The sequence below is a fragment of the Mesoplodon densirostris genome, chromosome 10 (assembly GCF_025265405.1).
Source record: "Mesoplodon densirostris isolate mMesDen1 chromosome 10, mMesDen1 primary haplotype, whole genome shotgun sequence".
Taxonomy (NCBI): Eukaryota; Metazoa; Chordata; class Mammalia; order Artiodactyla; family Ziphiidae; genus Mesoplodon; species Mesoplodon densirostris.
In genome coordinates this window covers 2087614-2115556 of record NC_082670.1, presented here as the reverse complement: position 1 = coordinate 2115556, position 27943 = coordinate 2087614, and the positions used below count along the sequence as shown (strand labels likewise).

General features: G+C 45.9%; 1 protein-coding gene across 4 annotated transcripts in view; it reads left to right on the top strand.

Moving 5' to 3' along the window:
- The window catches only part of GMDS (GDP-mannose 4,6-dehydratase), a 499210-nt gene that overhangs the window by 215708 nt on the left and 255559 nt on the right, over positions 1-27943 (top strand). For 2 of the 4 annotated variants that reach the window (XM_060110789.1, XM_060110790.1), the window contains exons 6-7: positions 453-557; positions 26712-26839. In XM_060110789.1, coding sequence (XP_059966772.1) covers positions 453-557; positions 26712-26839 — 233 coding nt within the window. Of the gene's footprint in view, positions 1-452; positions 558-26711; positions 26840-27600; positions 27879-27943 lie in introns of those variants that run through there. The other 2 variants (XR_009533609.1, XM_060110791.1) reach the window with 2 other exon arrangements.

Here is a 27943-nt window from a genome sequence, read left to right as displayed (position 1 = left end):
AGGACGACATTCTTTTTTTTTTTTTTTTTTTTTTCTGTACGCGGGCCTCTCACTGCTGTGGCCTCTCCCGTTGCGGAGCACAGGCTCCGGACACACAGGCTCCGCGGCCATGGCTCGCGGGCCCAGCCCCTCCGCGGCATGCGGGATTTTCCGGGATCGGGGCACGAACCCGTGTCCCCTGCATCGGCAGGCGGACTCTCAACCACTGCGCCACCAGGGAAGCCCGAAGGACGACATTCTTAAGTATTTCCTTGTCACGTGATTAACCGGCAAAGAAACCTTTATTTTGTCTTTGGCTTTTGATTCATTTTTCCCCTATCTTGATACATTACATATTGTAAATATTGCACGTTGCCACTTGTTTAAGTGAAAATGGCTGTCTTTTATAATAAGACACTGTCTTTTATAACAATCACTGTCTTTTATTTGCTTTTAAAAAATTATTCCAACAGGGGCAGCAAAGCTCTATGCCTATTGGATTGTGGTGAACTTCCGGGAGGCGTATAATCTGTTTGCAGTGAATGGCATCCTCTTCAATCATGAGAGCCCCAGGAGAGGTTGGTATAGGTCCTGATGGGAAGAGAGTGTCAGGCTCCACAGCAGGAAGGTCGTGTGTGTGTGTGTGTGTGTGTGTGTGTGTGTGTGTGTGTGTTCTGCACGTGTGCTGTACAGACTGGGAATGTTTCACATCTGTTTTTAACTATGTGAATGTCAAAAGTGGTAAATGAGGAAATGTAAATCCAACCTTAATCACCTATTAACTTTGTTAGAGTTTTTATTCAACGTGATGCTGAGCAGTGTCCCACTTTTGCCATTTCCTTTGGTAGGTTGCATCAAGTGAGTTTTAACCCGAGTGTCAGGAAGTGTCCTTGGAATGCAAGGAGCTGAGCAGGAACCAGGGCTTGTTCCCCAAGTCACTGTCACTCATGAAGGCTCTACCTGTGGCGTCTTTCTGTTTTTTACTTTGAATCAGTTGGATATTCAGTATTCTTATTTTACATTCCATTTAAACAGACATCCAGAAGTTTCTGTGCTTCTAGAGTATGTCTTAAGATACATTTGAAATCACTTCTTATATTTAGACTCATTATTGGTTTTTTTTTTTTCAGAAAATCATATTTGTTTGCATTGGCTTGTTTCCTTTTCGTGGTTGTCATTGAGACTATTAGCAACATGCCAGCTCTCCTGCTGCAGATATTAGGTTTTAAGTAAGAAAATGTGTACTCCTTTCATTACTTCTGACTTACTGAAGCCTGAGAAATCTTTACCAAACATGTGCACTCTACAAAGTAAAAGTTATCTGTATAATCTAATGCTAAGAAGTTTTATTAAATTTCACTATCATTTAGCCTTTTAGCTTGAGAATGAATGAGAAATCCAACATCGTAAGTTGTTTCATGCCCAACAATTAGTAATGCTTATAACTCCGTCAATGAAATTTTATATGACTGTGGAGCCATGTAATTAAACCAGCAAGTCATGAGGAAAGATTAAAGTGACGTTTATACAGGTGTGTTTAGTGGCAATACATTTTTATTTCATAATTGCGTAAGTTAAAAATTCCCACGATGGGCTGTGGAAGCTGTTGTTGGAGAGGAAAGTGAGTGACCGGGCAGCCAGGAATGTTTCTTTCACTCAGCTCCATGGTTCTGGGTGTCCTGACTAGAGGGGAGGAGAAGGAAGGCCTCAGCTGTCCTTTTGCCTCCAGACTGGGTGGCGGTGCTGGGCATCGACCATCAGGCTTCCTCAGGTGCAGACGTGTTGGTGCATTTTGTCTGGGTTTCTGTGCTTCCCCCCTCAACTTTTCCACTGGCAAAAAAGAAGTACAGCTCAATTGTTTCGGGTTAGGTTAGGATAGGGAAAAACATTGAGTTGTAGAAGAAGAAGATACAGTTAAATGTAACCCCCATCCTCTGTTTGCACACCTCCTAAGGAGAACTGTTCTTTCTCTTTGTTGATGTTAATCACTTTTTAAAAAAAATTATTTTAAAAGTAATATTTCCTTTTTAAAATTAATTCTTTTATTGAAGTATGGTTGATTCAGATGTTAGTTTCAGGTGTACAGCAAAGTGATTCAGATATAGGTATATATAAAATTTTCAGATTCCTTTCCCATATAGGTTATTACAAAATATTGAGTACAATTCCCTGTGCTGTACAGTAGGGCCTTGTTGTTTATCCATTTTATGTATAGTAGTGTGTGTGTCAATCCCAAATTCCTAATTAATCCCTCCCACCTTTCCCCTCTGGTAACCATAAGTTTGTTTTCTATGTCTGTAAGTCTGTTTCTGTTCTGTAAATACATTCATTTGTATCATTTTTTTTAGATTCCACATATAACTGATATCATATGATATTTATCTTTGTCTGACTTACTGCACTTAGTATGATAATCTCTAGGTCCATCCATGTTGCTGCAAATGGCATTATTTCATTCTGTTTTATGGCCGAGTAATATTCCATTGTATATATAGGTACCACATCTTCTTTATCCATTCATCTGTCAACGGACATTTAGGTTGCCTCCATGTCTTGGCTATTGTAAATAGTGCTGCAACGAACATTGGGACGCATGTATCTTTTTGAATCATAGTTTTGTCTGGATATATGCCCAGGAGTGGGATTCTAGGGTCATATGGTAGTTCTACTTTTACTTTTTTTTTTTTTTTTTACATGGGCCTCTCACTGTTGTGGCCTCTCCCCTTGCGGAGCACAGGCTCCGGACGCACAGGCTCAGAGGCCATGGCTCACGGGCCCAGCCGCTCTGCGGCATGTGGGATCTTCACGGACCGGGGCACGAACTCATGTCCCCTGCATCGGCAGGCGGACTCTCAACCACTGCGCCACCAGGGAAGCCCTACTTTTACTTTTTTAAGGAACCTCCATACTATTCTCCATAGTGGCTGCACCAATTTACATTCCCACCAACAGTGTAGGAGGGTTCCCTTTTCTCCACACTCTCTCCAGCATTTATTATTTGTAGGCTTTTTGATGGTAGCCATTCTGACTGGTGTGAGGTGATACCAAATGGGACCTAATTAAACTTAAAAGCTTTTGTACAGCAAAGGAAACTGTAAACAAAATGAAAAGACAAGGTACAGGATGGGAGAAAATATTTGCAAATGATGCAGCTGACAAGGAATTAATCTCCAAAATATACAAACAGCTCATATAGCTCAATATCAAAAAACAAACAACCCAATCAAAAAATGGGCAGAAACTCTAAATAGACATTTCTCCAAAGAAGACATACAGATGGCCAACAGGCACATGAAAAGATGCTCAGCATTGTTAATTATTAGAGGAATGCAAATCAAAACTGAAAGTAATGCTTCTTTTTTTATTTTAAAGAAAAGTAAACAGTACAGGAGGGTATAAGGAGAAGAGAGTTCCCTCCCTCACACCGACTCGCAGCCCCATCCTCAGGCCCACTGTTGACTTTCCTTCAGAAGTGGTCCCGGCGTCTCCACCTCAAACGTAACAGTAGGTCTCCACCTACATAACAGTAGGTAGTTCCATACACAATGTTCTGCGTCCAGGGCTAAATGTTTCTTAAAAACATGACCTGTAGCACACACCACTTTGTTTTGTTTTATTATATATCTAGAACCAATGATATCTCATTTTTTATTTCATTTATATAATCGAATAATGGAAAATAATTAAAATAGAGTATATGTGAAACCGATGTGATACTTATCTGATATCTAATAGTTAATACTTACAGCATTTCTTGAAACTTGAAAATTAATTTTCATATTAAATTAATCTGATAGTAGTAGTGTTGTTTTGTCACAGTTAATTGTTATTCTTTAAGGAAGTTCTTTGCCAGACTGAGAATTTCTTCATGGTAGGGACTACATTATGTTCTTAAGTCAGCAGCATCTAAAACAGTGCCTACCTGCTAATAAGCATTCAATAAATATTATATAAGTTTCAGGTGTACAACATAGTGATTCACAGTTTTTAAAGGTAATACTCCATTGTAGTTATTATAAAATATTGGCTGTATTCCCTGTGCTTTGCCATATATTCTTCTAGCTTATTTATTTTATACATAGTAGTTGGTAGCAAACTGTTTTGAAGTAAAGATTCTGTCTGATATACTTTAGTAAATACCCAGAATTCACTTTTAATTGCTGCTAGCTTGTACGCCTGTGATTGCTCTAGTACTTTGAGTGAGTTTATTTTCTTAAGTAGGTTGAGCATTTGTCTGCACCTCAGCCCTTTCACCCTGTTATCTCGGGGAGCACTTTTTTCTAGTTGGTGCAGTGGTAAACCTCAGTCTCGTCTAAGGTACATCATCACAAACACCCGATTAAGTAGAGCCCAAACGGATGCTACTTTTTTGGGACATGTACTTTTTCTCTAACAAAAAACAATTGGCAAGGCCCATTTTGACTGCATGAAGAACATTTCATGAGAATTTCTGACTTTAAAAGGTATGGGAGAAGTATTTTTTAACACAAAGATATTCTAGACCAGAGCTTGGCAAACTATGGCTGGTGGGCCCAGTCCAGCTCACCTGGTTATTTTTGTAAGTGAAGTGTCCTTGGAGCCCGGTCTTGTCCAGGTGTTACACTGTATCCGTGGCTGCTTCCACAGAGGAGGCCGGGGGCCTGCAAAGCCCCAGATGTTGACTGTCTGCCCTCTAAGGAAACGTCTGCTGCCCCTCCCCCCAGGGGAATAGTTAGCTCCTCAACAGCAAGAAACGGTTCGCTTGGGTTTAGTATGGGTTTCTCCCGAGGCCGCAAGATAGTCTGATAGAAAGATTTCCAGTAAACATTAAAGTCACATTGAGTCAGAAGTTAACCCGCCCGTAGCAGAACTCCTGAAGTGTGTTGTCAGTTGGGGGTTCCCCTGTGCTTTGCCAAAGTACCGAGGGGGCACCCAGGTGACCTGGCAGCTGAGCGGGGCCCAAGAGTCCTCCCTTCGGGACGCACTGTCACCAGGCTTCGCCCGCAGTGTGTGTCTTTTCTCCGTTGCAGTCCTCGGTGGTTCTCTTTTAAGGGTGCTTACTTCGTTATGTGATGAGAAGTTCATAGTAGCTCTGAAGGTAGTCGGGGTCACGTGTGGTTGGCACAGAACTGACAGCTGGGAATCACTGACCTAGTGAAGAAGCCACAATCCGGGGCCGGGGCCGTTTCCCTCCGCCATCTCTGCTCATTCTTTCAGTGACGGCTGGTTGGCTCATGCGCTCATGCTTTAGGTTTGCTTTTTAGAAAGCATAGTCACTTGAGTAACATTTACTGCAAATCAACAATGAATGATAGTTTAAATTCTAGAATTATATGTCCATAAAGGCATGAAAATGTCTGTATCATCATATGTTCTGTGAATAACTACCACTATGTATTATATAATGATATTCACGGATATTAACATGGTGCTTTTATTCATAAGCACTCAACTTTTCAAAATAAAAAAGTGTACTGTTCTTTTTAAATTAAAAGAATAGTTGCTTTATTTCATGGATAAATTGTGCAAAACTGGACACGTATCTGAAAAACTTTTTCTCCTCCTTTTGTTTCTCCAAACTTGAACTTCTTCATCTGTTTAACTCACGTATTTCTATATCTACATGTAGCATTCTGTTAGCCACAAATGTGGCAGTGGTGCTACCTTTCTGCTGAAAATCCAGATTTATATATTCTCTATTTAGGAAATAAAGGCTGTGTTTATTGTCTAGAACTGTTACATTTTTTTCTGTGAGGAAAACGTCATATGCAAAAATCGTTTTGCTTTTATTGCTGTTTCTTTGAAAAGCTCATCAGTTAACAAGACTGAAGTCACAAAGTTGTTAACTATATAAATTAAACTATGTAAAAAATACTGAGAAATTTTTAAATTACTTGAAAGTAGCTCATGTAAAGAAAGTAGCTTCTTTTCAAATACATTGTTTATCCTAATAAAATCTGAGATTATTCTACAAAGCGGAACATTAAGAGCAAGCCTATTAGGAAAGTTATTGTACCCATGAGCTGTTTTGTTGCATTTTTAATACTCTAAAGGTACTTCTAGAAATATGTTCACAAACTGGTATAACTTACACATTTCTTTATGTGTATATGGAAATTCACACATACTTCTAGTTTTTTTAATTTTTTAATTTAAAAATATATATTAGCCCATGAGATGATATCCTTTCTTTGAAAGAGCTTTTAGGGGGAAAACAGTGGACATCCGCCTGTATGTGTTCTCCCCAAATACCCTCAGAATTTATGAGATAGAAAGGAATTCAGAGATCTTTCCATTCCATTTGTCTCATCAGTGAAGAAGCTGAAGCAGCATGAGAATGAGTTGTCCGAGGAGCAGCACTAACAGCTGTCAGTGCTGAGGCTAGAGATAGTCATGGGGATGGGAGGAACGACAGGAACCTTGCTCGTGTCTGTGGGAGGAGCACGTGTACACCTTCTGGAGTTGGCGCTGGAACAGATCTGGGGCCTTGCTATGGAGTGAAGCGACGGCTCGTGTCTGTGGTCAAAGACATGAAGTCACCTGGCTGAGTGCAATGTACCTTTCAGATGTTTAGTAGAGATAATCACAGTACAACATCAGTTTTATGAGATTAAAATACAAATGTGATGTGAAGCAAAAAACGATCTTGAGTATCACCAAGAGTTGGCCAGGAGAAAAAACAGAGCTAATACAAAATACATTAAAATCGTGGCAGTGAGAAGTGATAAAGTACTTTAAATATACCCGTAATTAACAGTTTAAGACTCCCGCAAATGGATGGTGCACTGCTACTGTTTAGGTATCAAGCCATTTTTAGATGCTATGGCACATTCCTCTAAATAGGGGCTTCATAAGAAATCATATATATCAGTCTAAACACAGTATTCACTTGACTGGGAGAATCTGGTATTTTAAGGTTCATGAACTTGTGGTTTTAAGTTTTAGACGTGAGCTTTTTTTTTTTTTTAAACTGCCAAGTATTTTGCTTCTTAAAATGTCTAACTATATTTATTATCATAAGTTAATCTTCAGATTTTTTAAAACTATAATTCCTGTAAAAATTAACTACCTAAGTTATAATAAAAATTTGGGTAATTTTCCCCTTTATTTTTCTAAAGATTGTCCTTTATTCATTGCTGTAAAGATAAGATTAATAATCCAGGTTAGAGGTTCTCAACTGGGGGTGGGGTGAGGTGGGGAGAATATGACCTGCCCCCAGAGGACGTGTGATAATATCTGAAGACTTTTTTGGTTGTCATCAGCATCTTGGAGGGGGCAGGGATGCTCCTAAACATCCCACAAGCCCGAGTGTCAGTCGTGCTGAAGGTGACAAGCCCTACTCGCCCCAGATGTTACCACCAAATCTAGACGAATGTCATCTCTAAGACCAGGATCTTCTTTTTCTTTATGTATCACTTTTACTTTGCAGTAAATTCTTCCTAGACCTTTAGCAAACACTTACCTAAACATAGGAGAAAAGAAATCTGATTTAAATAGCTCCATGTGAAACCATATTTAGGCCTTAGGTCTTCTGGTAACTGCAGGTCAGACCCAAGTCAGGGAAGCCCAGAGAACAGAGTTGTTTTTTCAGGGCTCTTCTAACCATCTGGGGCTGAATTCTCACTTTATAGTGACCCACTGGTCCACACAGACCCACGTCAAGTTGGGTCCATGACCCTCCCTCCACCTCCAAAATAAATGAGCATTTTTATCTTTTGTTATAAATTATGACAGGGACAAAGCTTTCCTTTGGGAATAAACCCTAGATTCCACATCCTGGCTATGGTATAAGACCACCGTTAAAATGGATTTGAGATCATCTCTCAGTGCATACGTAGGATTACAGTAGTGTTACTGTGAGAGGTTCACTGTATAAGAATTTTCCTTTAAAATTATTCAAATTCGGGCCTCCCTGGTGGCGCAGTGGTTGAGAGTCCGCCTGCCGATGCAGGGGACACGGGTTCGTGCCCCGATCCCGGAGGATCCCACATGCCGCGGAGCGGCTGGGCCCGCGAGCCATGGCCGCGGGGCCTGTGTGTCCGGAGCCTGTGCTCCGCAACGGGAGAGGCCGCGGCAGTGAGAGGCCCGCGTACAGCAAAAAAAAAAAAAAAAAAAAAAAAAAAAAAAAAACAACAACAAAAAAAAATTATTCAAATTCACAGTATTTTAGGGCTTTAGGGGACAGTAGAATGCATGATATAAACTAAATACCTGGAACTTGCTTTTATTTAATCCTATGGGCAGAAAGCACTCCTCTTCCTGTATGTGTATGTATGTCTGTTTGTAAATAAAATAATCTTTTAAAACATGACTAAGGGGCTTCCCTGGTGGCGCAGTGGTTGAGAGTCCGCCTGCCGATGCAGGGGACACGTGTTCGTGCCCCGGTCCGGGAAGATCCCACATGCCGCGGAGTGGCTGGGCCTGTGGGCCATGGCCGCTGAGCCTGCGTGTCCAGAGCCTGTGCTCTGCAATGGGAGAGGCCGTGGCGGTGGGAGGCCCGCATACCGCAAAAAAACAAAACAAAACAAAAGAAACAAACAAAAAATGAGTAAGTATTTGTCAGTCTGGCTAGCAAATTTAAATTGTGGTGCTATAGAAATATCAAGAAACACGCAAACCAGTATCAAACAGCCCGATGTTTTTTTTGTATTTCTGTCTATTAAAGGTGCTTTGTGGTTTGGAAACAATTTAGTTACCCATTGTGAAATCAGGGCGTGGGTAATCTCACGTGAGAGCTCAGCAGAGCCCTGCAGGCTCGACACAGAACCATTTTGTCTGAGTTTCACGGTTAGACCACTGGCCACTCACCTTGGACTCACCAAGGTCGAGGTGGCCTCTGGTTGGGCACGAAGTGACATCATCTGTTTCACTGTCACCTTTGTGGACGGTGACACTTGGAGATCACAGAGCTGTCTGCCTCTGTTATTCTCTGCAGAGAGAGGAGGTGTAATTGCTTAAACGTGAAAGACTCTTGAAGCAATATTTGGTCTAACTGAGGCGGTTTTTACCACTAAATAAAGTCAAGTCCTTTCCCACCGGCTGAGATGAGGCTTCTGGGATTGTTATATTGGTTTTTTTTAATGTTTTGCAATTTCTTTGGCATTTACATTTGAAACCAAGCTGACAACTGTCTGGCCTCACGTATAGGCAGGCAGTGTCCGCGGGGGCTAAGAGTGCCTCAGGCTTCACAGAGCCAGGACTGGGCCGAGGCAGCTTGGCCAGAGGACTTCGGCAGCCCTCAGTCCCCTTCTGTGTTGATGACGACGTCTACCTCACGGGACTGTCGTGAGGATCAGTGAGCCAAGAGTATACGCTACTTACCTGTGGGCTCCTTGTGAAGCAGAAGCAGGGAGCAGGTGTGAGAAGGATGAGCACGGGTCCTGGCGGGTTGAGAACATTCGTGTTTCTTTGTCCCTCCTCTCTCTTCCCTCCTCCTGTAGCGGCAGGGCTGAGTCCTAGAGGCTGGTTTCTGGACCCTCCCCGTCTGAGGTGCCGGGCTCTGCGGAGCAGCCCTCCGAGTGGGACTCCGGCTGTGGCCTGAGGCGTGCGCCCAGCGGGGCCTGTCCACTGGCGGTGCGCCTGAACTGAACGCTGAGAATGTCATGATGTTTGCTTAGAGTAGTCGCTGAGACACCCCTGAATTGCCAGAAGAAGAGATGTAAGTGCTGCTGGACAACTGCTGGAACCACGGGGAAAGCCATTTGCAAGTGAGATTCTGGCAGTTAAACCAGAGAACGTTTGAATTAGCGAAGCCAGAGAAAGATGAAGATGAAAATGGAAGGATTATGGATAGACACCAAAGGCCTGTGAGAGACCCTTGAGAAAATGAATGGAACCTTCAAGTATTTTTAAAAATGATTCACATATTTTTATTCATGGTCCTGTGAAGCGCAAAACGTTTTGTCAAAGAAATTACAAACCGGAAAAGAAACCTGCTTTACTTTTGGGCAATACTAAGAAAAAACCCACAAGTACAATTATCATTTAAATTTTATTAATTATAAGATAAATGACAAGTTTTATCAAAATGGCATTTTCCCCAAAATTTAGTTTGAGCCAACGCTTTCTCTTCCCTGTTTATTACGGGGTTTTGTTCCCACTTTTAGTTGGCTCTGGTTCAGGTGAGGACACGGGAGTCTTGATGTGGAGCCAGCCTCTGAGGAAGTTTCTTCATCTCTCTGAGCCTCGGGTTGCTTTTCTCATTTGTGAAATGGGGTGATAAGGGTCTTCACTTAGGAGGCCGTGAGCATTAAAGGAAATAATGTGCGCAGGGTGATTAGTACATCCTACCGTCGCCACCACTGCTGAGGTTGCATCTGGAGAAAGGGGCTCCACCTGTGGCCACTTCACAACTTAAAACGTGACCATAGGGACTTCCCTGGTGGCGCAGTGGTTAAGACTCCTCGCTCCCGGGTTCGATCCCTGGTCAGGGAACGAGATCCCACACGCGAGCCACAACTGGCGAGCCCTCTGCTGCAACTAAGACCCAGTGCAACCAAATGAATAAATCAAAATAAATAAATATTTAAAAGATAATACAACGTGACAATCATGACAGGAATGATAAAGGGGGAAATTCATAAAGGGATAGGTGACTTGTCTTTCCTGAACAAGTTGAAGAAGTTAAGCTTTCAGAGCTGGATAACTGGTGACTCAGGTAGACAAGATGGGACGAAGTAACCCCCTGAGCACTAGGCACCAGCTGTTGGTGAGAACGGTGCCCTGCACTTGTCTGTGTTTAATTCCCGGAGCTCAGTTAGGGACTAAACTCTGAGCAGAAAAGATTCTTCTAGAGAAAGGATTTAAACCCATCTTACTCTTCTGTGGTCATCCTTTGTAGAAGAAAACTTTTTCTGTAGAAAATACTGGTTGTAAAGAAAGAAGAGGAAGATGGGAGAAGAGTCATGATAAGCTCAGTGGAGGATCCAGAGCCTTGCTTACAATCCAGCTGACAATGACTCCGTGCTTGAAGGCTGCTTCTGGCCAGGGCACAAGCAGGTCCTAAAGCATCGTGACAAGCTGGGGACAGACCCGGCTAGGCAGACGTGCCTGTCAGGGGCGCGGTAGAGAGAGTCTGTGGGAACAGCTTAGCCCCGTAGGTTGCGGTCGTGGTGTGCTGGGGTGAGGGAGGCTGGAGGTTTTGCCAGACCTCTGAGCATCCTTTCTAGTTGGTTAGACACTTGCACACACACATATGTGCGTGTAAGCTTAGCCTGAGCCCAGATCCAGAGTGGGATTGGCAGCTCTTGTAGCTGAGCCACAACCGTTCTGATAGAGGAGGGGTGGGGCCAAGTGAGGGCAGCACTGGCTTCGTCTTCTTAAAAAATTAAGACATTTGTGAGACTCAGGACCTAGGGACGCAAGGAGCAGCCCTTTGGGTATCAGATGACATACTGAGACCATGAGTTGGGAAGGGGGCCTCTCTCCCACGTGCGTGGGGAGCACTGCCCGGGGGAGGACGCGTTGCCCCTGGAGCCTCAGGACCGTGGACTCTTGGGTCAGGGGCCCCGTGGCCAGCCGAGCTCTCGTGCAGGGGCCGTGACTGTGGTTCCTCCTTCGAGTGGTTTAATGCCAGGAGGGTGAGAACTTCAGTCAGGTGGTTTTGAGCATATTCAGCATTTCCCACTGGGTCCGCAGAATTGGGCCTTGAATGCTGCTCTGACCTTGGTGGTACCGGCTGATGGACCCCTGGGGCACTCAGTCCTCTGCCTACCTTCAGTAAGTTAGAGTTTGGGCTCAACCTCTCAACAGACCCTTTGCCGTCTTCCTACATCTCTGGTGGAATGGACACTTCCAGCTGTTGTTACACAGACATTCCTGGTCTCGATGGACCCTAGCGATGGGTCACTTAAACACTCCCGGAGTGAGCAGGGTTGTTGATGGTAAAGAAGGCTTATTTCTGCCAGAATAGGTGTATCATTACAGTACAACTTTTTAAATGTCTAGTAAGTTTCAGGTTTCTTAAAAGGCACCAAAGCAGGATGTACGTGAGGATAAGTAGCCCATAATGGGATGCAATTAAGGAAGTGAAAATACAGTCTGATCGCAAAGAAACACTTCCTGGCCGTGAGGAAGGTAGGTGTTCTGCATAATTTTATCGGTGGAAGAGGGGAAACCCCAGTGCCCACAAGACGCCGAAGCGGCCACAGTGAAGTTCACAGGAAATGTCTCGGCCTGGCCCCAGGTGCCTCTTAAAATCCCAACAATGAATTTGTACAGAAGCAGCAAACCTCTTTGTAAGGAAGAGGAAGGAGATTCTCAGAGGCGCTCTGAGCAATTCTGTTGGAGGAAGACCCAGTGAATACGGCTCAGAGCCTCGGTGCCGATCTGTGCCCCTGGGGACGGCCTCAGGCCAGTGCTCTCAGAAGATGGTGATGGACGTCTCATCTGAAGTGCTAAACACTGAGGAGTGTTTCCTAACCTGCAAACAAAGGGTTTCCTTATCGGAAATAAGTATAAGGCAGGAACTGAAAATCCTTTTAAAAATGAATATCTTCTACTGTGCCCAGCACTGTAATGAGCTAATACACTGTATGTGAAAAAGTGACACATATACGCCTCTCTAACAGGTAGACAGGAGACCTTGGTAGACACAGCTGAATACTGCTGAGTAATTAAGATGGATGGTTATGAACGTGAAATTGCTTTTAGGAGTGGAGAGACCCACATCCTCAGGTGTGGAGGGAGGTCAGGGCTCCCTGACCTCAGGGCTGGTCACCCTCCGCCTTGCAGCCTCGCCTGCAGTGGAAAGATACCATTGCACTCCTCTGTTTTCGGGTAGCGCGTTTGCTTCCTTTTCTGTGACAGGAGAGGAACAGGAGCCGGATCAGGAGAGTAAGTGAGCTGATGGCGGAAGGAGACACGGCTGCCACCTCCCGTAGACCTTTGTCTTGTCCCCGTTTTCTATCAGATGAAGAATGGGAAGCAAGGCCTTTGGAAGATGTTCTTACTTTGCAGTCTCTCCACTGGAATGGCTCTAAGCCGATACTGTTTTTGTAAAGTTACTGTGAATGTGGAATTTCTGTGAAGTGGCCCCGCTCTGCTTCTCAGGCATCAGGACTGTTCTGAGTCGAGATGGAGGCTGAAGAAGGAGCTGAATCCACACGGTTTCCGTCCGAGCATCGTCAGGGAGAAGCACTGTCATTTCTGATGCAGCGCCGTGTCTCAGTTCTGAGGTGCAGCCCAAACATGACCCAGGACAATGTGGGATAAGTCATTTTTTAAAGTTAATAAATCATTTCTATAAAAAGGAGTTGATTTCAAAGGATGATATACATGTGTCTGTGTTATTCCCAGGTGTGCTCTGCCCTGTGTGAGCGGAGTGTGTTCTCTGGGGACAGAAAGTCTGACCCTCCTGCACCATGTCCCTCATCTCTCCGTCTCTTTGCTCTGTAAATTTCAAAGCAGATTAGAGGGAAGAGAGACTCAGAGCGCACAGAGCATCCGGCGGCCACGGCAGTCACCCCCCCCCCCCAGAGGAGTCCGTCCCTGAACTGGGACCTGTGCATCTGTGGGAATCTGGGTTTAGAAACGGCAAAACTCCCACTAACCTTCAGCAAAACTAAAACAGACGGTGCATGGTACCCGTGCGTGGGCACGGCCAGGGCGTGGGTGGCCAGGGCCGCTGCAGCTGAGACGCTGACCCTGAAGGTGCCTCCCTCTGTCTTTCTGTCTTGAATTTACCTTTTCAAACCCCTTTCTCCTCTGCAGCCAGAACTGAGGACACAGCAGCCTCGGTCTCACTGCCCCCCACCTCGTGAGGGTCTGGGGAAGGCACTCCCTGTCACCTCGCTGGGGCCCTGCGGCTAGGGCACTGGAGCCTCGGGGGTGCCCGCTGGGGGTGCCAGCATGTTAGGGTGCCCCCAGGCATGGGCTGCCAGAGGCTCGACTGTGTCGGGGTGGGGAGTGGTCATTGAGGAAAGTCAGGGAAGCAGAATCACGGGACCTGAGCCATCGGCTGGAGGGTGAGTGAGGAAGGGCTGCCAGTGGGTGGCGAGCTGGGTGCCAGGCAGTGACACCCAGAAGTCAGGTCAGCAGAGGTCAGGGCGTGTCCCCTGGGGTCACCGGAGGCCCGATGTGGACCTGCAGGTCCAGGGCTGGGGCCAGCGTGCACCAGTGGGGCTACGGGCAGTGAGGGCATCCGGGGCCTGAGTGACCAGCCCCCAGGCCTGGAGGGCAGGGGACGTGGGGCCTTGGGGGGACTTGGGCGTGGGGGGCCGTCCCTTGTCCCTTCTGCTGCGGAGCTGCTGCCGCTTCTCCGGCTCGCCTCCTTCTCTCCCTCAGCCACATCCCTGCTGGTCTCTGGGCCTCGTGGCCTCCCCGCCTCACAGCCTCCCCGCCTCCCGGCCTCCTGGCCTTCCTGCTGCTTCGGCCCCGCCGCTCTCTCCTTTTCTGTCACCGCCACTTCCTCCTCCTCCCCGGCCCCTCTACGTGCAGTCAGTAGCTTTGGTTCTTGGACATTTCTGTTTTCTTGCCCACCTCCCTCTCTGGGTCTCATCCAGCCTTGGCCTCGGGACTTGAAATGTCATAAGTGGGTCCCAAATGTGTGATCTCCCCTCAGCCCTCCCAAGGCTGGACCTGGCGTCCCTTTGGCCCAGTCTCATCCGGAGCTCAATGTTTTGTTCCTTCCTTCCCTGATGGTTTGCTCAGCACATCACGTGAATAGAGAGACAGGATCACAGTGTTTCTGTGGCAAGGTCAGTGCTACACAGAAACCTGTTGTAATTTGGTGGGAGTTTGTCTCTGTCAGGGTTGGTTTGAGTGAGGCGGAGGCCTCAGTGGGGACACTTTGTGTTCTCCTGGGGAAGTTGTGGAGCCTGCAGACACGTTTGGGTGTCACAGTGGGTCGGGGGAGCTCCTGGCCCCGGGCTGTAGAAGCTGCACCCAGGACAGGAGGGCATCCTGCAGCCCAGTGCCAAGTGCCGAGCCAGGACCAGCCCTGGAGTGAGGATGTAGGACCTGGAATGATCCAGCTCCCCCGGGAAAGGCAATGAGCATTTGATGCAAACAGCAAAGGAGCTTGAACCTTTCTCTTTAAACCCATATTTATGACTGGTTGCCGGGAAGTGGTAGCTCGCATCATGAATGGGCCTCTTGTCAGCCCGGGGTCTCCGCAGGCGCTCCTGGTGGGGCCTGAGTACCTGCAGTTAAACGCTGTTGCTTTTGGCAGGGCTTAGCGGCAGGCGAGGTGCAGGTCCTCTGATCTCCACGGTCTGCTCCGGCAGCCGTGACCTTCCCCGTGTCTCTTCTTTCCCCACCCCGTCTGCACCAAGCCCCGGCCCAGGCACTGCCCGGCGGGGCGGCCGAGATCGCTGCGGGGTGGGACCCGGGGCCCCAGGCGGAGGTCGTGTGGGGTTCAGGGTACATTGGAACGATTTCTGTTTGCCAGTGAAGATCATCCAACTATCTTTGTACTTTATCTAATTCCAAAACATCTTTAAATCGAAAGCTTTTGGATGAAGTGCTGGGCAGTGGAATAGAAGTTTTATTAGAGGAATTGCGGTCACTTCACATGCTGTCTGGTGCTGAAGGGATGGTGTTACGCAGGTTTGCGTGTGTGCTCACACACAGCCGCGTGCACGCATGAGCACACGTCCCGACTAAAGTCGCCCCACGCTCAGCGCTTCTTTGCCTCTTAGGAGTTGGACAGTGTGACTGCAGGACCAGCGTGAAACACACGTCTGAAAAGAAGTCGCTTTGTCTAATGGGACGAGCAGAAGAGTTTTCCCCGGGGGGGCTCACTGGGTCTCCCTCGGCGTTTCTGCCCTTGGTGCCAAGGGCACCAAGTGTTGAATTTTGTATTAAAAAAAAAAAAGTCTGTTAAAGTGATAACTGTGGCAGAGATTGTGTTTTAACAGACGATCTAATTCTTTAATTTTAGTAAGTGTGCTACTATTCACATCTTAAAGTTTAATGCTGGTAATTTAAGGTATATGTTTTGTAAAATTTGTCAGTTCACCTTTTCCTTCAATTTTTGTTTTAGAAGATATTTGACTTAGGGGAATTATGTGGGTGCTTTGTGATATTAGAGTAGAAAGTTTAACAGAAAAGGAACATGTGTATATATACACATGCACACGATGAGGATTAGACTTGGGAACAAAGCCAGGGTATTAGGATCTGGCTCTGGCTCCTCTGAGCCTGTGTGTCCTGCTGCCTGGCTTCTCAGTGGGTCCTGGTCATCGGGCCTCAGGGGAGGTGAGGCCCAGGGGGAAGGTCCACAAAAACAGGGTGATCTTGTGGGTCAGAATTTCATAAGTATAGTTTGCCTGGTGTGTGAAAAAAATCATTACAAATAGTTGTATTTGAGTCAGAGAAATAGTGTGAGCAAAACAGTGAGACAAATTTCAGGTTTTTACGTATATTTTTATATACATGCATTCATTGTACAGACGTACTCCATAGAAAAGAAAACGTAAGAATCAAATTTTTCTGAATGTCTAACATGAAAATAAAAATAAATATGTCCAGGGTGGCACAGTTGTTCACATTATATCCAGATGTGCAGAGGAAACAAGTTTCTTTATTTCTTTAGGTCTGTCTTTGTCTTCCTGGCAGCCCTGCCCACTGGTAGGCGGGGACCACTAGGGACACCAAAGCACTGCACAGTTCTTTTGGCTTAGTGGGAAGCGGTGACCTGAATAGGCCTCTTGGCCGCCCAGCCTCTCTAGTTAGAAGGTTCAGCTTGGGGCCTTAGTGTGGAAGTGGGGAGCAGAACGTGTTACCTTGGGGCTGTAGTAGGTGGCAGTGTCTCTGTGTCCCCACCAGAAACAAGCCAGACCCTCTCGGGAGGAGACTGTTCTTCTCAGACGTGTCCCCTGGTTTCCAGCAGACTGAGGTGACTAACCTCGAACTCACAGTGTCACCGTCACTCAGAGTCAGCAGATAAAACAAGAAATCAGTCCCCTAAGGACTTTAAGTATTAGGATTATCAAAATAGAAGATACGATTACTAGGATGTGTTTAAATAAATAAAATTAAAAATCATAAAAAATAAGCAACAACAGAATATAAAAAATAGGCAGATCTGAAAGAGAAGCAGAGAGAACTTTACATATGAAAAATTATTGAAATAAAGAATTCTATGCATGACTTAAACATTAGGCTGCTAAAAGAAAGTTAGATGGATCTAAGGACCCAGTGTATTGCAGAGAAGACAAAGAGAGGGAACTTATAAAAAAAAGAAATTAACAGACTGGCAGGTAAAGTGGGAAGGTCTAACGTTCTTTCCCAGGAGGAAATAGAAAGAAGAACATAGAGCGAAGAAGAGGCGGTGTGTTAAGAGGTACGTGTACTGCACAGATCCAGGAACACGTGTACCCCAAGCAGAAAACCACATCTAGATACGTGGACCTGGAATTCCAGGATGCAGAAGACAAAGAAGCGTCTTTAATCTCACGAGAGGAAAAAAGGTGAATGACAGTTACACCGGCTACACTCTTATCCGGAGCAAAAAAATGGAACCCAGAAGGTAGTGTATTAGTACCTTCAAATGCTAAGAGAAAATAATTTTCAACCTGGCATTGTATAATTATCAAAACTATCTTTCAAAATCAAGCCAATTTCTCTGCTTTAAAGGAACTTCTAAAGAATGCGTTTTAAGAAGAAAGGAAATTATGTCAGAAGAAAGATTCAAGAAGGTAGGATGAGAAAGGAAATTGGTAAATATGGGAATATGCACAGCATTTCCAATCCAAAATTATAAATAAATGTGTATCCTCTGAAAAAAAAGAGATCGGGGAGCTATTCAAAGTAACCGAAGTGAACTAGCAGAGTTAAAACTGAGAGGAAGCTTATTTTATCACCTTTAATCTATTACAGCTAGAGTCTCTGTTTGACAGTTTTGCTCATGAAAGATATATAATTACCCTTAAGATGACATTAAAATAATCTGGGACTTCCCTGGTGGCGCAGTGGTTAAGAATCCACCTGCCAATGCAGGGGACACGGGTTCGAGCCCTGGTCCAGGAAGATCCCATGTGCCGCGGAGCAACTAAGCCCGTGCCCCACAACTACTGAGCCTGTGAGCCACAACTACTGAGCCCATGCGCCTCAACTACCGAAGCCGCGTGCCTAGAGCCCGTGCTCCTCAACAAGAGAAGCCACCGCAATGAGAAGCCCGCGCACCACAACGAAGAGCCAACGCAGCCAAAAATAAATAAATAAAAATAAATTTATATTAAAAAAATAATCTAACAATGCCTGATTCACGTTTCATCATATTTTTTCAAATGTTCTAATCCTTAATTCTTACAGCAGGTGGAGTGGTGGCCCCAAAAAGATATGCCCACATCCTAATTCCCAGAACTTGGGAATGTGACCTTATTTAGAAAAAGGTCTTTGCAGATGTGATCAAGTGAGGGGTCTAGAGACAAAGAGAGATCATCCTGGATGGCACGGGTGGATCCTGAATCCAGTGACTGTCATTGGACGAAGTTCCTGTGCCCGACACACAGTGAGACCACACATGCCGAAACGTCGGAGTCTGGAGCAGGGAAAGGTTTATTGCAGGGCCGAGCGAGGAGAGCGAGTGGCTTGTGCCCAGAAAACTCCGAACTCCCCGAGGGCTCCAGCATGCTTAAAGGACAGGTGAGGGAGGGGCGTCCAGCGTGTGTGATCAGCTCGTGCACGATTCTCTGATTGGTTGATGGTGATCAACCCTTAGGAGCCGCCGCATCCGGGCTCTGTGCTCAGGATCAACAAGTAGTTAATTTCTTCCACTTGGTGGTGGTTTCACCATCTGAAAACCTCAGGAAATATGCCTGAGATACTATGATCTGGGTACTTCGGAGAGAAGCTGCAGCAGAGCACGTGCGGGGGGCGTGTGTCCCGGGAGGGCCCCATGGGGTCCCGCTCGGTTACATGACTGGTGTCCTTATAAGAAACAGAAGAGGTGACGACACAGACCCTGGAAGAGGAGGTGGTGTGCAGACGCAGGGATGCAGCCACGGCCCAGGGGGACCAGGAGCCCCGACACAGAAGGCAGAGAAAGGCTTCCTCCCTGGGTTGCCCAGAGGGAACGTGGCCCCGCGGAATCTCAGGCTTACGGCCTGCAGACTGTGAGAAGTTACGGAAGCCGCCTGGTTTTTGTGATTTGTTATGGCAGCCAGAGGAAGTTAGTGCAGTCACCGTTAAATTTATACTTTCTGTAGTTCTGCTTACCCTAGTATGACTCTGAAGCCGGGTTTTCTGGCCTGCCGTCCTCCCCTGGGTCTCTGGGAGGTGGTGTCCAGTTCTGTGGGACGCGGATGTGGCCGGTTGGACCTCGTGTTGGCAGGGGCCCCTGGTGTCCTCAGGCCCGGGTTCAGCTCTCTGCCCGCAGGCCTGCTGGTCTCAGCTGCTTCCTCGCCTGGTGGCCGAGCAGGTGGCGTGGCCTCCGCCGGGCCCTTCCTGTGTCTGCCGCCCGTCGGTCCAGGGCCTTCTCTTTCCTGGGCTCCTTGCTGTGCCCGTGTCTGGCTCTGTGGACTGCAGACCCACTGCCTCGTCTGACTCGTGGTCCCCTCCGGGTGGTCTGACGTCCACCTTGCCTGGGCTCACCGGTGAAGGCGGAGGGCCTCCACCCCTACTCATCTCGTTAGTGTCCCTGGTGCAGCCGCCCCAGGCTGGTCAGGCCCAGGTGGCCTCCTCGGAGGGCTCCCCAGACTCCACAGGACGCATGGCACAGACTTCTCCTTGGCCATGTCCTCAATCTGCTCTGCTTGGTATCGCAGCCCAGAGGCTACATTCACCTGGAGACTCTCCTGCCTCTGCTGTCCTTCCCCACGAGCCCTGGAGCCGCCCCTCCCGTCCTTCCCGCCTGGACACAGGTCTGGCCCTGCCCCAGAGCCGGAGGGCATCACCCATGGGAGGGACTTTGGGCCATGACCACACTGGTCTCTGCTACACTAAAGTTACCTAGAAAATTACTTTCCCCGGGCTTCCCTGGTGGCGCAGTGGTTGAGAGTCCGCCTGCCGATGCAGGGGACACGGGTTTGTGCCCCGGTCTGGGAAGATCCCACATGCCGCGGAGCGGCTAGGCCCGTGAGCCATGGCTGCTGGGCCTGCATGTCCAGAGCCTGTGCTCCGCAACGGGAGAGGCCACAGAAGTGAGAAGCCCACGTAATGCAAAAAAAAAAAAAAAAAAAAAAAAAAAGAAAATTACTTTCCCATGAAGCCTTGCTTTCACACTTGCTGTCTTGTTCCAGAATCCTATTTTGAATGATAGGGATGAGTATTACCTGGGTCCTTTTCACTGTCTGGTGTAGCTCTTCTCACCTTTCCCCAGCCTTGGGTTAACGGCAGAGAATGTCACATAAAGAGAGATTCATGAGAAAAAAGCTTTACTATTTTAAAAGATTTATCACAGTAAAGATATCCAAGACAATACACATTTATGACTGATAGATACAGTATTCTACAGCCTTTTAATTTAGTATCTCATTTGATCCTTAGTATTGATTATTAACCCATTTTATAGATAAGACAACTGAGACGTTAAGACATTTAAGGTCATAGCACTGATACAAGTAACAGAATTAGAAATGAGTCACAGGGCGTGTGACCCTACTTCCAGAATCTACCTGAATGCCCTCACCCTTTGCCTCAGATTGGAAATGAAAGATGAAGCTGTTTCCAGGTCCTCAGATGGCATTTCCGCCCTGCTACCAGCCCTGACCCCTCTGGGCCCGCCATGACTTGGGCAGTCTTGGAGACTCAGCTTTGAATTTAAATAAATAATAATAGTATTTTATCCAGCGTAGTTTGGTGTTTTTTAATGTGGCAGTTTTTCTTGTTTGCTGTATTGCCAAAACAGAAGTTCTGTATTTTTCATTCTGTCAACGCTAGCAAAACTCATGATCTCAATCTTAGAGCCAATATTTGGACTAAAACCTGTTTTTTTTGTTTTGTTTTTTGTTTTTGCGGTAAGCAGGCCTCTCACTGTTGTGGCCTCTCCCGTTGTGGAGCACAGGCTCCGGACGTGCAGGCTCAGCGGCCATGGCTCACGGGCCCAGCCGCTCTGCGGTATGTGGGATCTTACTGGACCGGGGCACGAACCCATGTCCCCCGCATCAGCAGGCGGACTCTCAACCACTGCACCACCAGGGAAGCCCTAAAACCCGTTTTAATTGGTCTCTTTCTTTTTTTATATATATTTATTTTATTTTATTTACTTTTGGCTGCGTTGGGTCTTCGTTGCTGCGCGCGGGCTTTCTCTAGTTGTGGCGAGCGGGGGCTACTCTTTGTTGCGGTGCCTGGGCTTCTCATTGCAGTGGCTTCTCTTGCTGCAGAGCACGGGCTCTAGGTGCACAGGATTCAGTAGTTGTGGCTCGTGGGCTCTAGAGTGCAGGCTCAGTAGTTGTGGCGCACAGGCTTAGTTGCTCCGCGGTATGTGGGATCTTCCCGGACCAGGGCTCGAACCCGTGTCCCCTGCATTGGCAGGCAGATTCTTAACCACTGTGCCACCAGGGAAGCCCAGGTCTCTTTCTTATTAGTATACATTTATATGGATATTCTATTTTCCTTGGTTAATGAGTTTACCTTGAAAAATTAACCTACTATGAGGTTAGAAATGTTTATTAGTGCTTTGGGTGTGTAAGTAAGTCCACACGCCTGCCTCTGGCTGTTTATTTAGATCTGTTTCCAATCTCAGACATTCAAAATCAGAGAATTAAGAGACTTAGTCATAAAAGAACTAAGAAATCTGAACTTTTCATTGAGGCTTAATTACAGGTACTATTAACATTGTAATGTAATAATTGTAATAATAGGTAACATTTATTGAGAACTTGCTAATCACATTACCTAGATTTTCTCAGTTAAACATCATACCTACATGGTAAGTACTGTTACTATCCTTGTTTTACAAACAAGGACGTGATGATATTAATTCCGTCTGTGTCTGTAGTGATTCGTGGTCCGCAGCACCCTGACCTCTGATTGGGTGTCCCTGTGACGTGGCCTGGCAGGTGTTCCTGTCCTGTGGTGTGCAGAGACTGTTACATGGTTTGTGTAGCAGAGCCAGTGACCAGCAACCTTCGGTCGTTTCGCTGGGCGGACTTTCCATTTCTCGGTCTTCTTCCTGGCTACAGGCTTGTGGTAAAATGCTCTTAGAGATCAAGTATCTATGTACATAATTATGGGAGTTCCATGATTGGAGTGTGCTGGAACAGCAAAACCACCCAGGTGATCCAGTCTGGGGAGGGACGCCTCCTGCATTGCAGGTGGGTTGGTGACAGTACAGGCGGGCAGGTGAGGGAGGTGGCTCGGGTCAGGCTGCTGGCCGGACACAGTGACTGCTAAGGCCCCAGCCCTCGTGTGTCATGATGTGCTTATAGTTCTCTCCAAAAAACAGCAGTCTTATGTGATAAGGAGTGAAAAGGAAGAGAACACATTGAGAAAAAAATCATTTTAAGCCTCTCCCAGGAATGAACGAAGCATATGGTGGCAGTAATAATGTTTAAAATGAATCTGAAAATGAAATTAAAGAAAGTTACAGTTATAATAACATCAGAGGGAATAAAGTACTTAGGAACAAATTTAACAAAAGCAGTGCAAAACGTATTCCCTAGAAACTACTGAGCATTGCTGAAAGCAGTTTGAGAAGACACAGATCGCTGGAAAGACCCCGTGTGCTGATGAGCTGGAAGACGAAGTATTGCTGAGACGGGCGGCGCTCCCCACACTCACCTACAGATCCAGCATCATCCCTACAAAATCCCGGGTTGCTTTTTTGCAGAAATTAACAAGCTGATGCTAAAATTCGTATGGAAATTCAAGAGCCTGAGGATAGCTAAAACAGTCTGAAGGAAGAACACAGTTGGAAGACTCACACTTCTTGATTTGAACCCTTACCAGAGACCTATAGTAATCAAGAAGGTGTGGTACTGTCCTAAACATAGGTGTTTCAGTCATTGGAATAGGACTGAAAGTCAGAAATAAACCCATGCGTCTGTGTTTAATTGCTTTTCGACAAAAGGTATAAGGCAACTCAAATAGGAGAAAGAATAACCTTTTCAGCAAACACATAGTGCTAGGACAGCCCTGTATCCACATGCAAGTGAATGAAGTTGGGCCCTTACATCTTAACCACACACACAAATTAACTACAGTTGGGTCAAATACCTACAGGTAAGAACAAAATCGATACCATTCATTAAAAAATATAGGAGAAACTCTTCAAGACCTTCCTTGGGCTAGGCGAAGCCCTTTTGGATATGACACCAAAAGCTCATACAACCAAAAAAAAAAAAAATAGGCAAATTGAACTTCATAATAACTAAAAAAAAACTTGTGTGTGTCAAAGGACACCATTAAGAAAATGAAAATACAACCTATACAATGAGAGAAAATGTTTGTAAATCATATATCTGATAAAGGGCTTGGATCCAGAACGTATGAAGAACTCTTACAATTCAGTATTAAGAAGACAAGTAACACACTTTAAAAATTGGACAAAGAGGGGCTTCCCTGGTGGCGCAGTGGTTGAGAGTCCGCCTGCCGATGCAGGGGACACGGGTTCGTGCCCCGATCCCGGAGGATCCCACATGCCGCGGAGCGGCTGGGCCCGCGAGCCATGGCCGCGGAGCCTGTGTGTCCGGAGCCTGTGCTCCGCAACGGGAGAGGCCACAGCAGTGAGAGGCCCGCGTACAGCAAAAAAAAAAAAAAAAAAAATTGGACAAAGAATCCAAATAGACATCTCTCCAAAGAAGATGTACCAGTGGCCCATGAGTACATGAGAACATAGAGGGTTAAAGTCATTGGCCATCAGAGAAATGCAAATCAGAACCACAATGAGACTTAGTACCCGTAAGGATGACTGTCATCAAAAAGATGGAAGTATAACGACTGTTGGCCCAGTCCACCGCTGGCGGGGCTGTGACCTGCTGCATCTGCTGTGAAGAGCAGTCTGGCAGTTCCTTAATAGGTTAACTGTAGAGCTGCCCTGTGACCCCATGATTCCATCTGTAGCTGTCTAACCCAAGAGAAATTAAAACATAATCTCCACACAGAAACTTGTGCATCCGTGTTCACTGCAGCAATATTCACAATAGCCAGAAATGGAAACAACCCAAATGTCCATTTACTGATGAATGGATAAATGAAATGTGCTGTATCCACATAATGGGATAGTATTCAACCATAAAGAAGGGAGGAGGGGTTGATTCATGTGACATAGATGAACCTGGAAAATGTTAGGCTAAGTGAAAGAAGCCAGTCACAAAAGACCACATATTATATGATTCCATGTATGGGAAGTGTTCAGAATAGGCAAATCTTTAGTGACGAAAAACTAAATGACTGGTTGCCCAGGGCCAGGGGGCTGGGGGAGGATGGGGCGGGGTGGCTAAAGGGTACAGGTTTCTTTTGGGGGTGATGAGGATGTTCTAAAGTTGATCGTTGGGCTGGCTGCACAGTCTGAATGCACTAAAAGCCATGGAATTGTACACTTTAAATGGATGAATTGTATGGTATGTGAATTACATCTCAATCAAGCTGCTCTAAATAAAAACATTAAAATTAAGTTCTAAGAACTAGAAATTTCAAGCAACTGACTAGGTATCCAAGATCACTTTGGATCTAGAGAAGAAATGCTCCATACCCCCTAGCATGCCATTCCAAGTGCTGGGAGGTGAGAGCCTGGGCTTTGCAGCCACACAGACCAAATTGGACAGCTGGGTTAGAAGGGCCAGTTTGCACAGCTTCTCTGAATCTCAGCTTCATCATCGACAAAGTGCGGGTGATAATTCTTAGCCCGTGGGTTGCTCATCAGAGGGGTGGGGTTGTGGTCAGGGCAGCATCATATATGGGGCCCTGACGCTTTTCGTCCCTGCAGACCTGCCATCGCCCTTCTGGCAGCAGGGATTGCTTTGTCCATCTCTCCCTCTCTGGGCTGCTTTTAGCAGGGGGGCCTCCTCTTTACTCCCTGCTGCCCCTGCTCAGGGCTTTCTGCTTGGTGCTCGCTTAGTGCTGGTTGAGGGAATAAACAGCAGGCCGGAGCAGAATGTTGGAACAACGTCAGGGCTTCCACTGCATCCTTAAGCATTACTTTACTGGTAAATAGAATAATCTGAGCTATTTGATGTTGGGAGCTTCATCTGATGATTTGGCATCACAAATTTATCTAGTAAAGTTTGGCATGATGGTTTAGTCCTGACATTAAAATACAAAGATAGGCATCAAGTCTAAATTTAATTATAAATTTAAATTAATAGAAAATAAAAAGTTGCTAGTCGGTAATAGATGGAGAAGGATTGTGCCTGATAAATACTTCATTTTCAAAGGCTCTTTTTTGAAGGAGCGCTTGTGTTTTATAAGCTGCCCTGCAAATTTGAAACTGGACTTCTTCAAGTACTCTGTCAGATGCGAAGAGAAACTGAAAATTTGGATTTCCATGGAAGTCTTATTGTCACTTTTTTTTTTTTTTGCTGTACGCGGGCCTCTCACTGCTGTGGCCTCTCCCATTGCGGAGCACAGGCTCCGGACACACAGGCTCCGCGGCCATGGCTCGCGGGCCCAGCCGCTCCACGGCATGTGGGATCTTCCGGGATAGGGGCACGAACCCGTGTCCCCTGCATCGGCAGGCGGACTCTCAACCACTGCGCCACCAGGGAAGCCCTTATTGTCACTTTTAATGATAGGGCATTGAAATGTGTCTACTGAGTTTGTGTAGTAAGTGAGTCTAGTACGTGTTTGAACTTGTACGGGGCTATCTTCTTGCCAAAACGGAGAAAACCAATTTAGAAAATTCCCCTTATCTCTGTGCCAGTTTCTCTAGAAGCCCAAGCTTTCTCATAACATTCACCTCCCTGTTTCTTATGCAAAAGAACAAAGCTAAAGTTATTGCTGTGTGATAAATTATGATGGTAATGTGTCTAAACTGTTTGAAGCCATTATTGACTAGCTCATGTGCCTGTTAATTACCTTGAGATTTTGGCATTACCTGGTGCTTTGTGATAACCTTACCTAGATACAGGGGTTATAGATAAACGTATCTCAGAAGTGCCTTGTGATTTTGTCCTTCTCTGTGATCTTTTAAAAGTGGACAGAAGCTTTCATTGAAGACCAGAGAACTTTAAAACAATTTCACTCCTTTAGTTTACGACACCTTTCATCCAATCATATCAAAATATTTATACAGAATTCAGGAATCCTATCCTGAAGCTGACACTTGGATGAAATTAGAAGGTGGCACTGTAGTAAGTACAGATAGTCTAGAAACTTATGACTTAGCACTGGATGGCTGTGCAGGTTTCTAAATAAGGGTGATCACCACTTATGCATTTCTTCTTCCTTTTCTTTAGTTACACCCTGGGAGCTAAGTTGCTCTCCTCTCTCTCTCCCCGTGAACCCCAAAATAGTTTTATTAATAGGAGTATATGATGTTTATGTTCTTGAAAAAATCAGGGTGGTCTGATTCTGGCATTTCCCTTCGTCCAACCCTGTTGAATTTTCTGTTTAAAAACTGGCATTCCGAGAGCTTTTCTCTGGCTGGGTGCCTGGATCGCATGTTACAGCAGCAAATGAGGAATGCCAAGACGTCCCCCAAAGACAAATGTTTGTTATGGCAGTGGAGCTGATGTGACACTCAGAGTGAGAGCTCCTTAGCTTGTCTGAATGACAGTTAATGGTCTTTTTCATTTTCTTTTCTTTTATTATTATTTTAAAGGGGGGGAAAGAATGAAAGAAATGCCCAGAGGCTGAGATTGTGTTTGGTTCACCAAACTGTTAAATGTCAAATGCACTCGACTTGATAATGCATCTTTTGTCTCTTTTAGGAGCTAATTTTGTTACTCGAAAAATTAGCCGGTCAGTAGCTAAGATTTACCTTGGACAACTGGAATGCTTCAGCTTGGGGAATCTGGATGCCAAACGAGATTGGGGCCACGCCAAGGACTACGTGGAGGTAGGGACCCTCGCGTTTTGGTCTTTAAGTGCCTGTATCCACTGGCATCCGGATGCCAGGCCTCGGGGAGAGCTCTCCTGGGGGTGGCGGCAGGTACGCTGGTGCTAATGCAGATGTGTTGAAGCTCCCACTGTGCCCCCTCCCGGCTGGATGGTCAGCGGTGTGTGCAGGCCGTCCCGCACCCCCCTGGAAAGGGGAAACCTCTCAGGACCCTTCTTCTAATCATTCAAAATGAAGGTGCCGGTCAGTGGTCTGGATGATGGATAAAAAGTAAATGGTGTTCTTTCCTTTCTAAAGCGTCTTCCTCGTGCCACTCCCTCATCCCTGCCCAAGACACACGTAACTGACCATGAGAGCATCTCGTTATAACAGAACTCGTCCTCAGACCTGCAGGAAGTACTGCCTGATCTCAATCTGTATAATCTAAGACCTTCAGATTTACATTATTCTACTAATCACTCCCAGAGTGCTGTTCTTACAGAGTGCTTGGTTCAGACTCTGGTTATTACCCTGTGCACGTGGTAGCCTGTGACTCACACCCGTGATTGTGTCCATTAAATAAAGAGCAAAGAGAGAGATGCTAGTAACACCGCTATTGCAGAACAACGGGTGTAGTTAAAGGGGAATTCAAACTTCCAGTCTTGGCATTTATGTGCATATTAGGTTTTGGTTTGGGTTACATATGTTACATATATAAGTAATACGATTTTTCTTTAAACAAATTACTACCTCTTACCTTGCCGGCATTCGTATGCTTTTAGAGATCCATGGTGACTCTGTGGCCAGACGTGAAGGAGCATGTTGGTGACACTGTGTTTGTCTCGGAGTCTGCCGGTCCTTGTTTAGGTGCTTTTACAGATTTCCTGTGCTCGGGAGACTATTTCTGTCCTCAATGATGCCTCTCTGGGAAACCGGATCTGGTTTCCTAAGCAAACAAGCAGTTCCCTTGCTAACCCAGAGGTCAGTTTCAGAGTGTTATTATTTTTGTGTGTAATACTTTAAAATGTTGCATACTTAAACACCTAATTCTGATTTATATTACAGACAAAAAAATTTTCTGATTTAAAATTTTGAACAACGTAACATTTAGATCATTTAAATGTG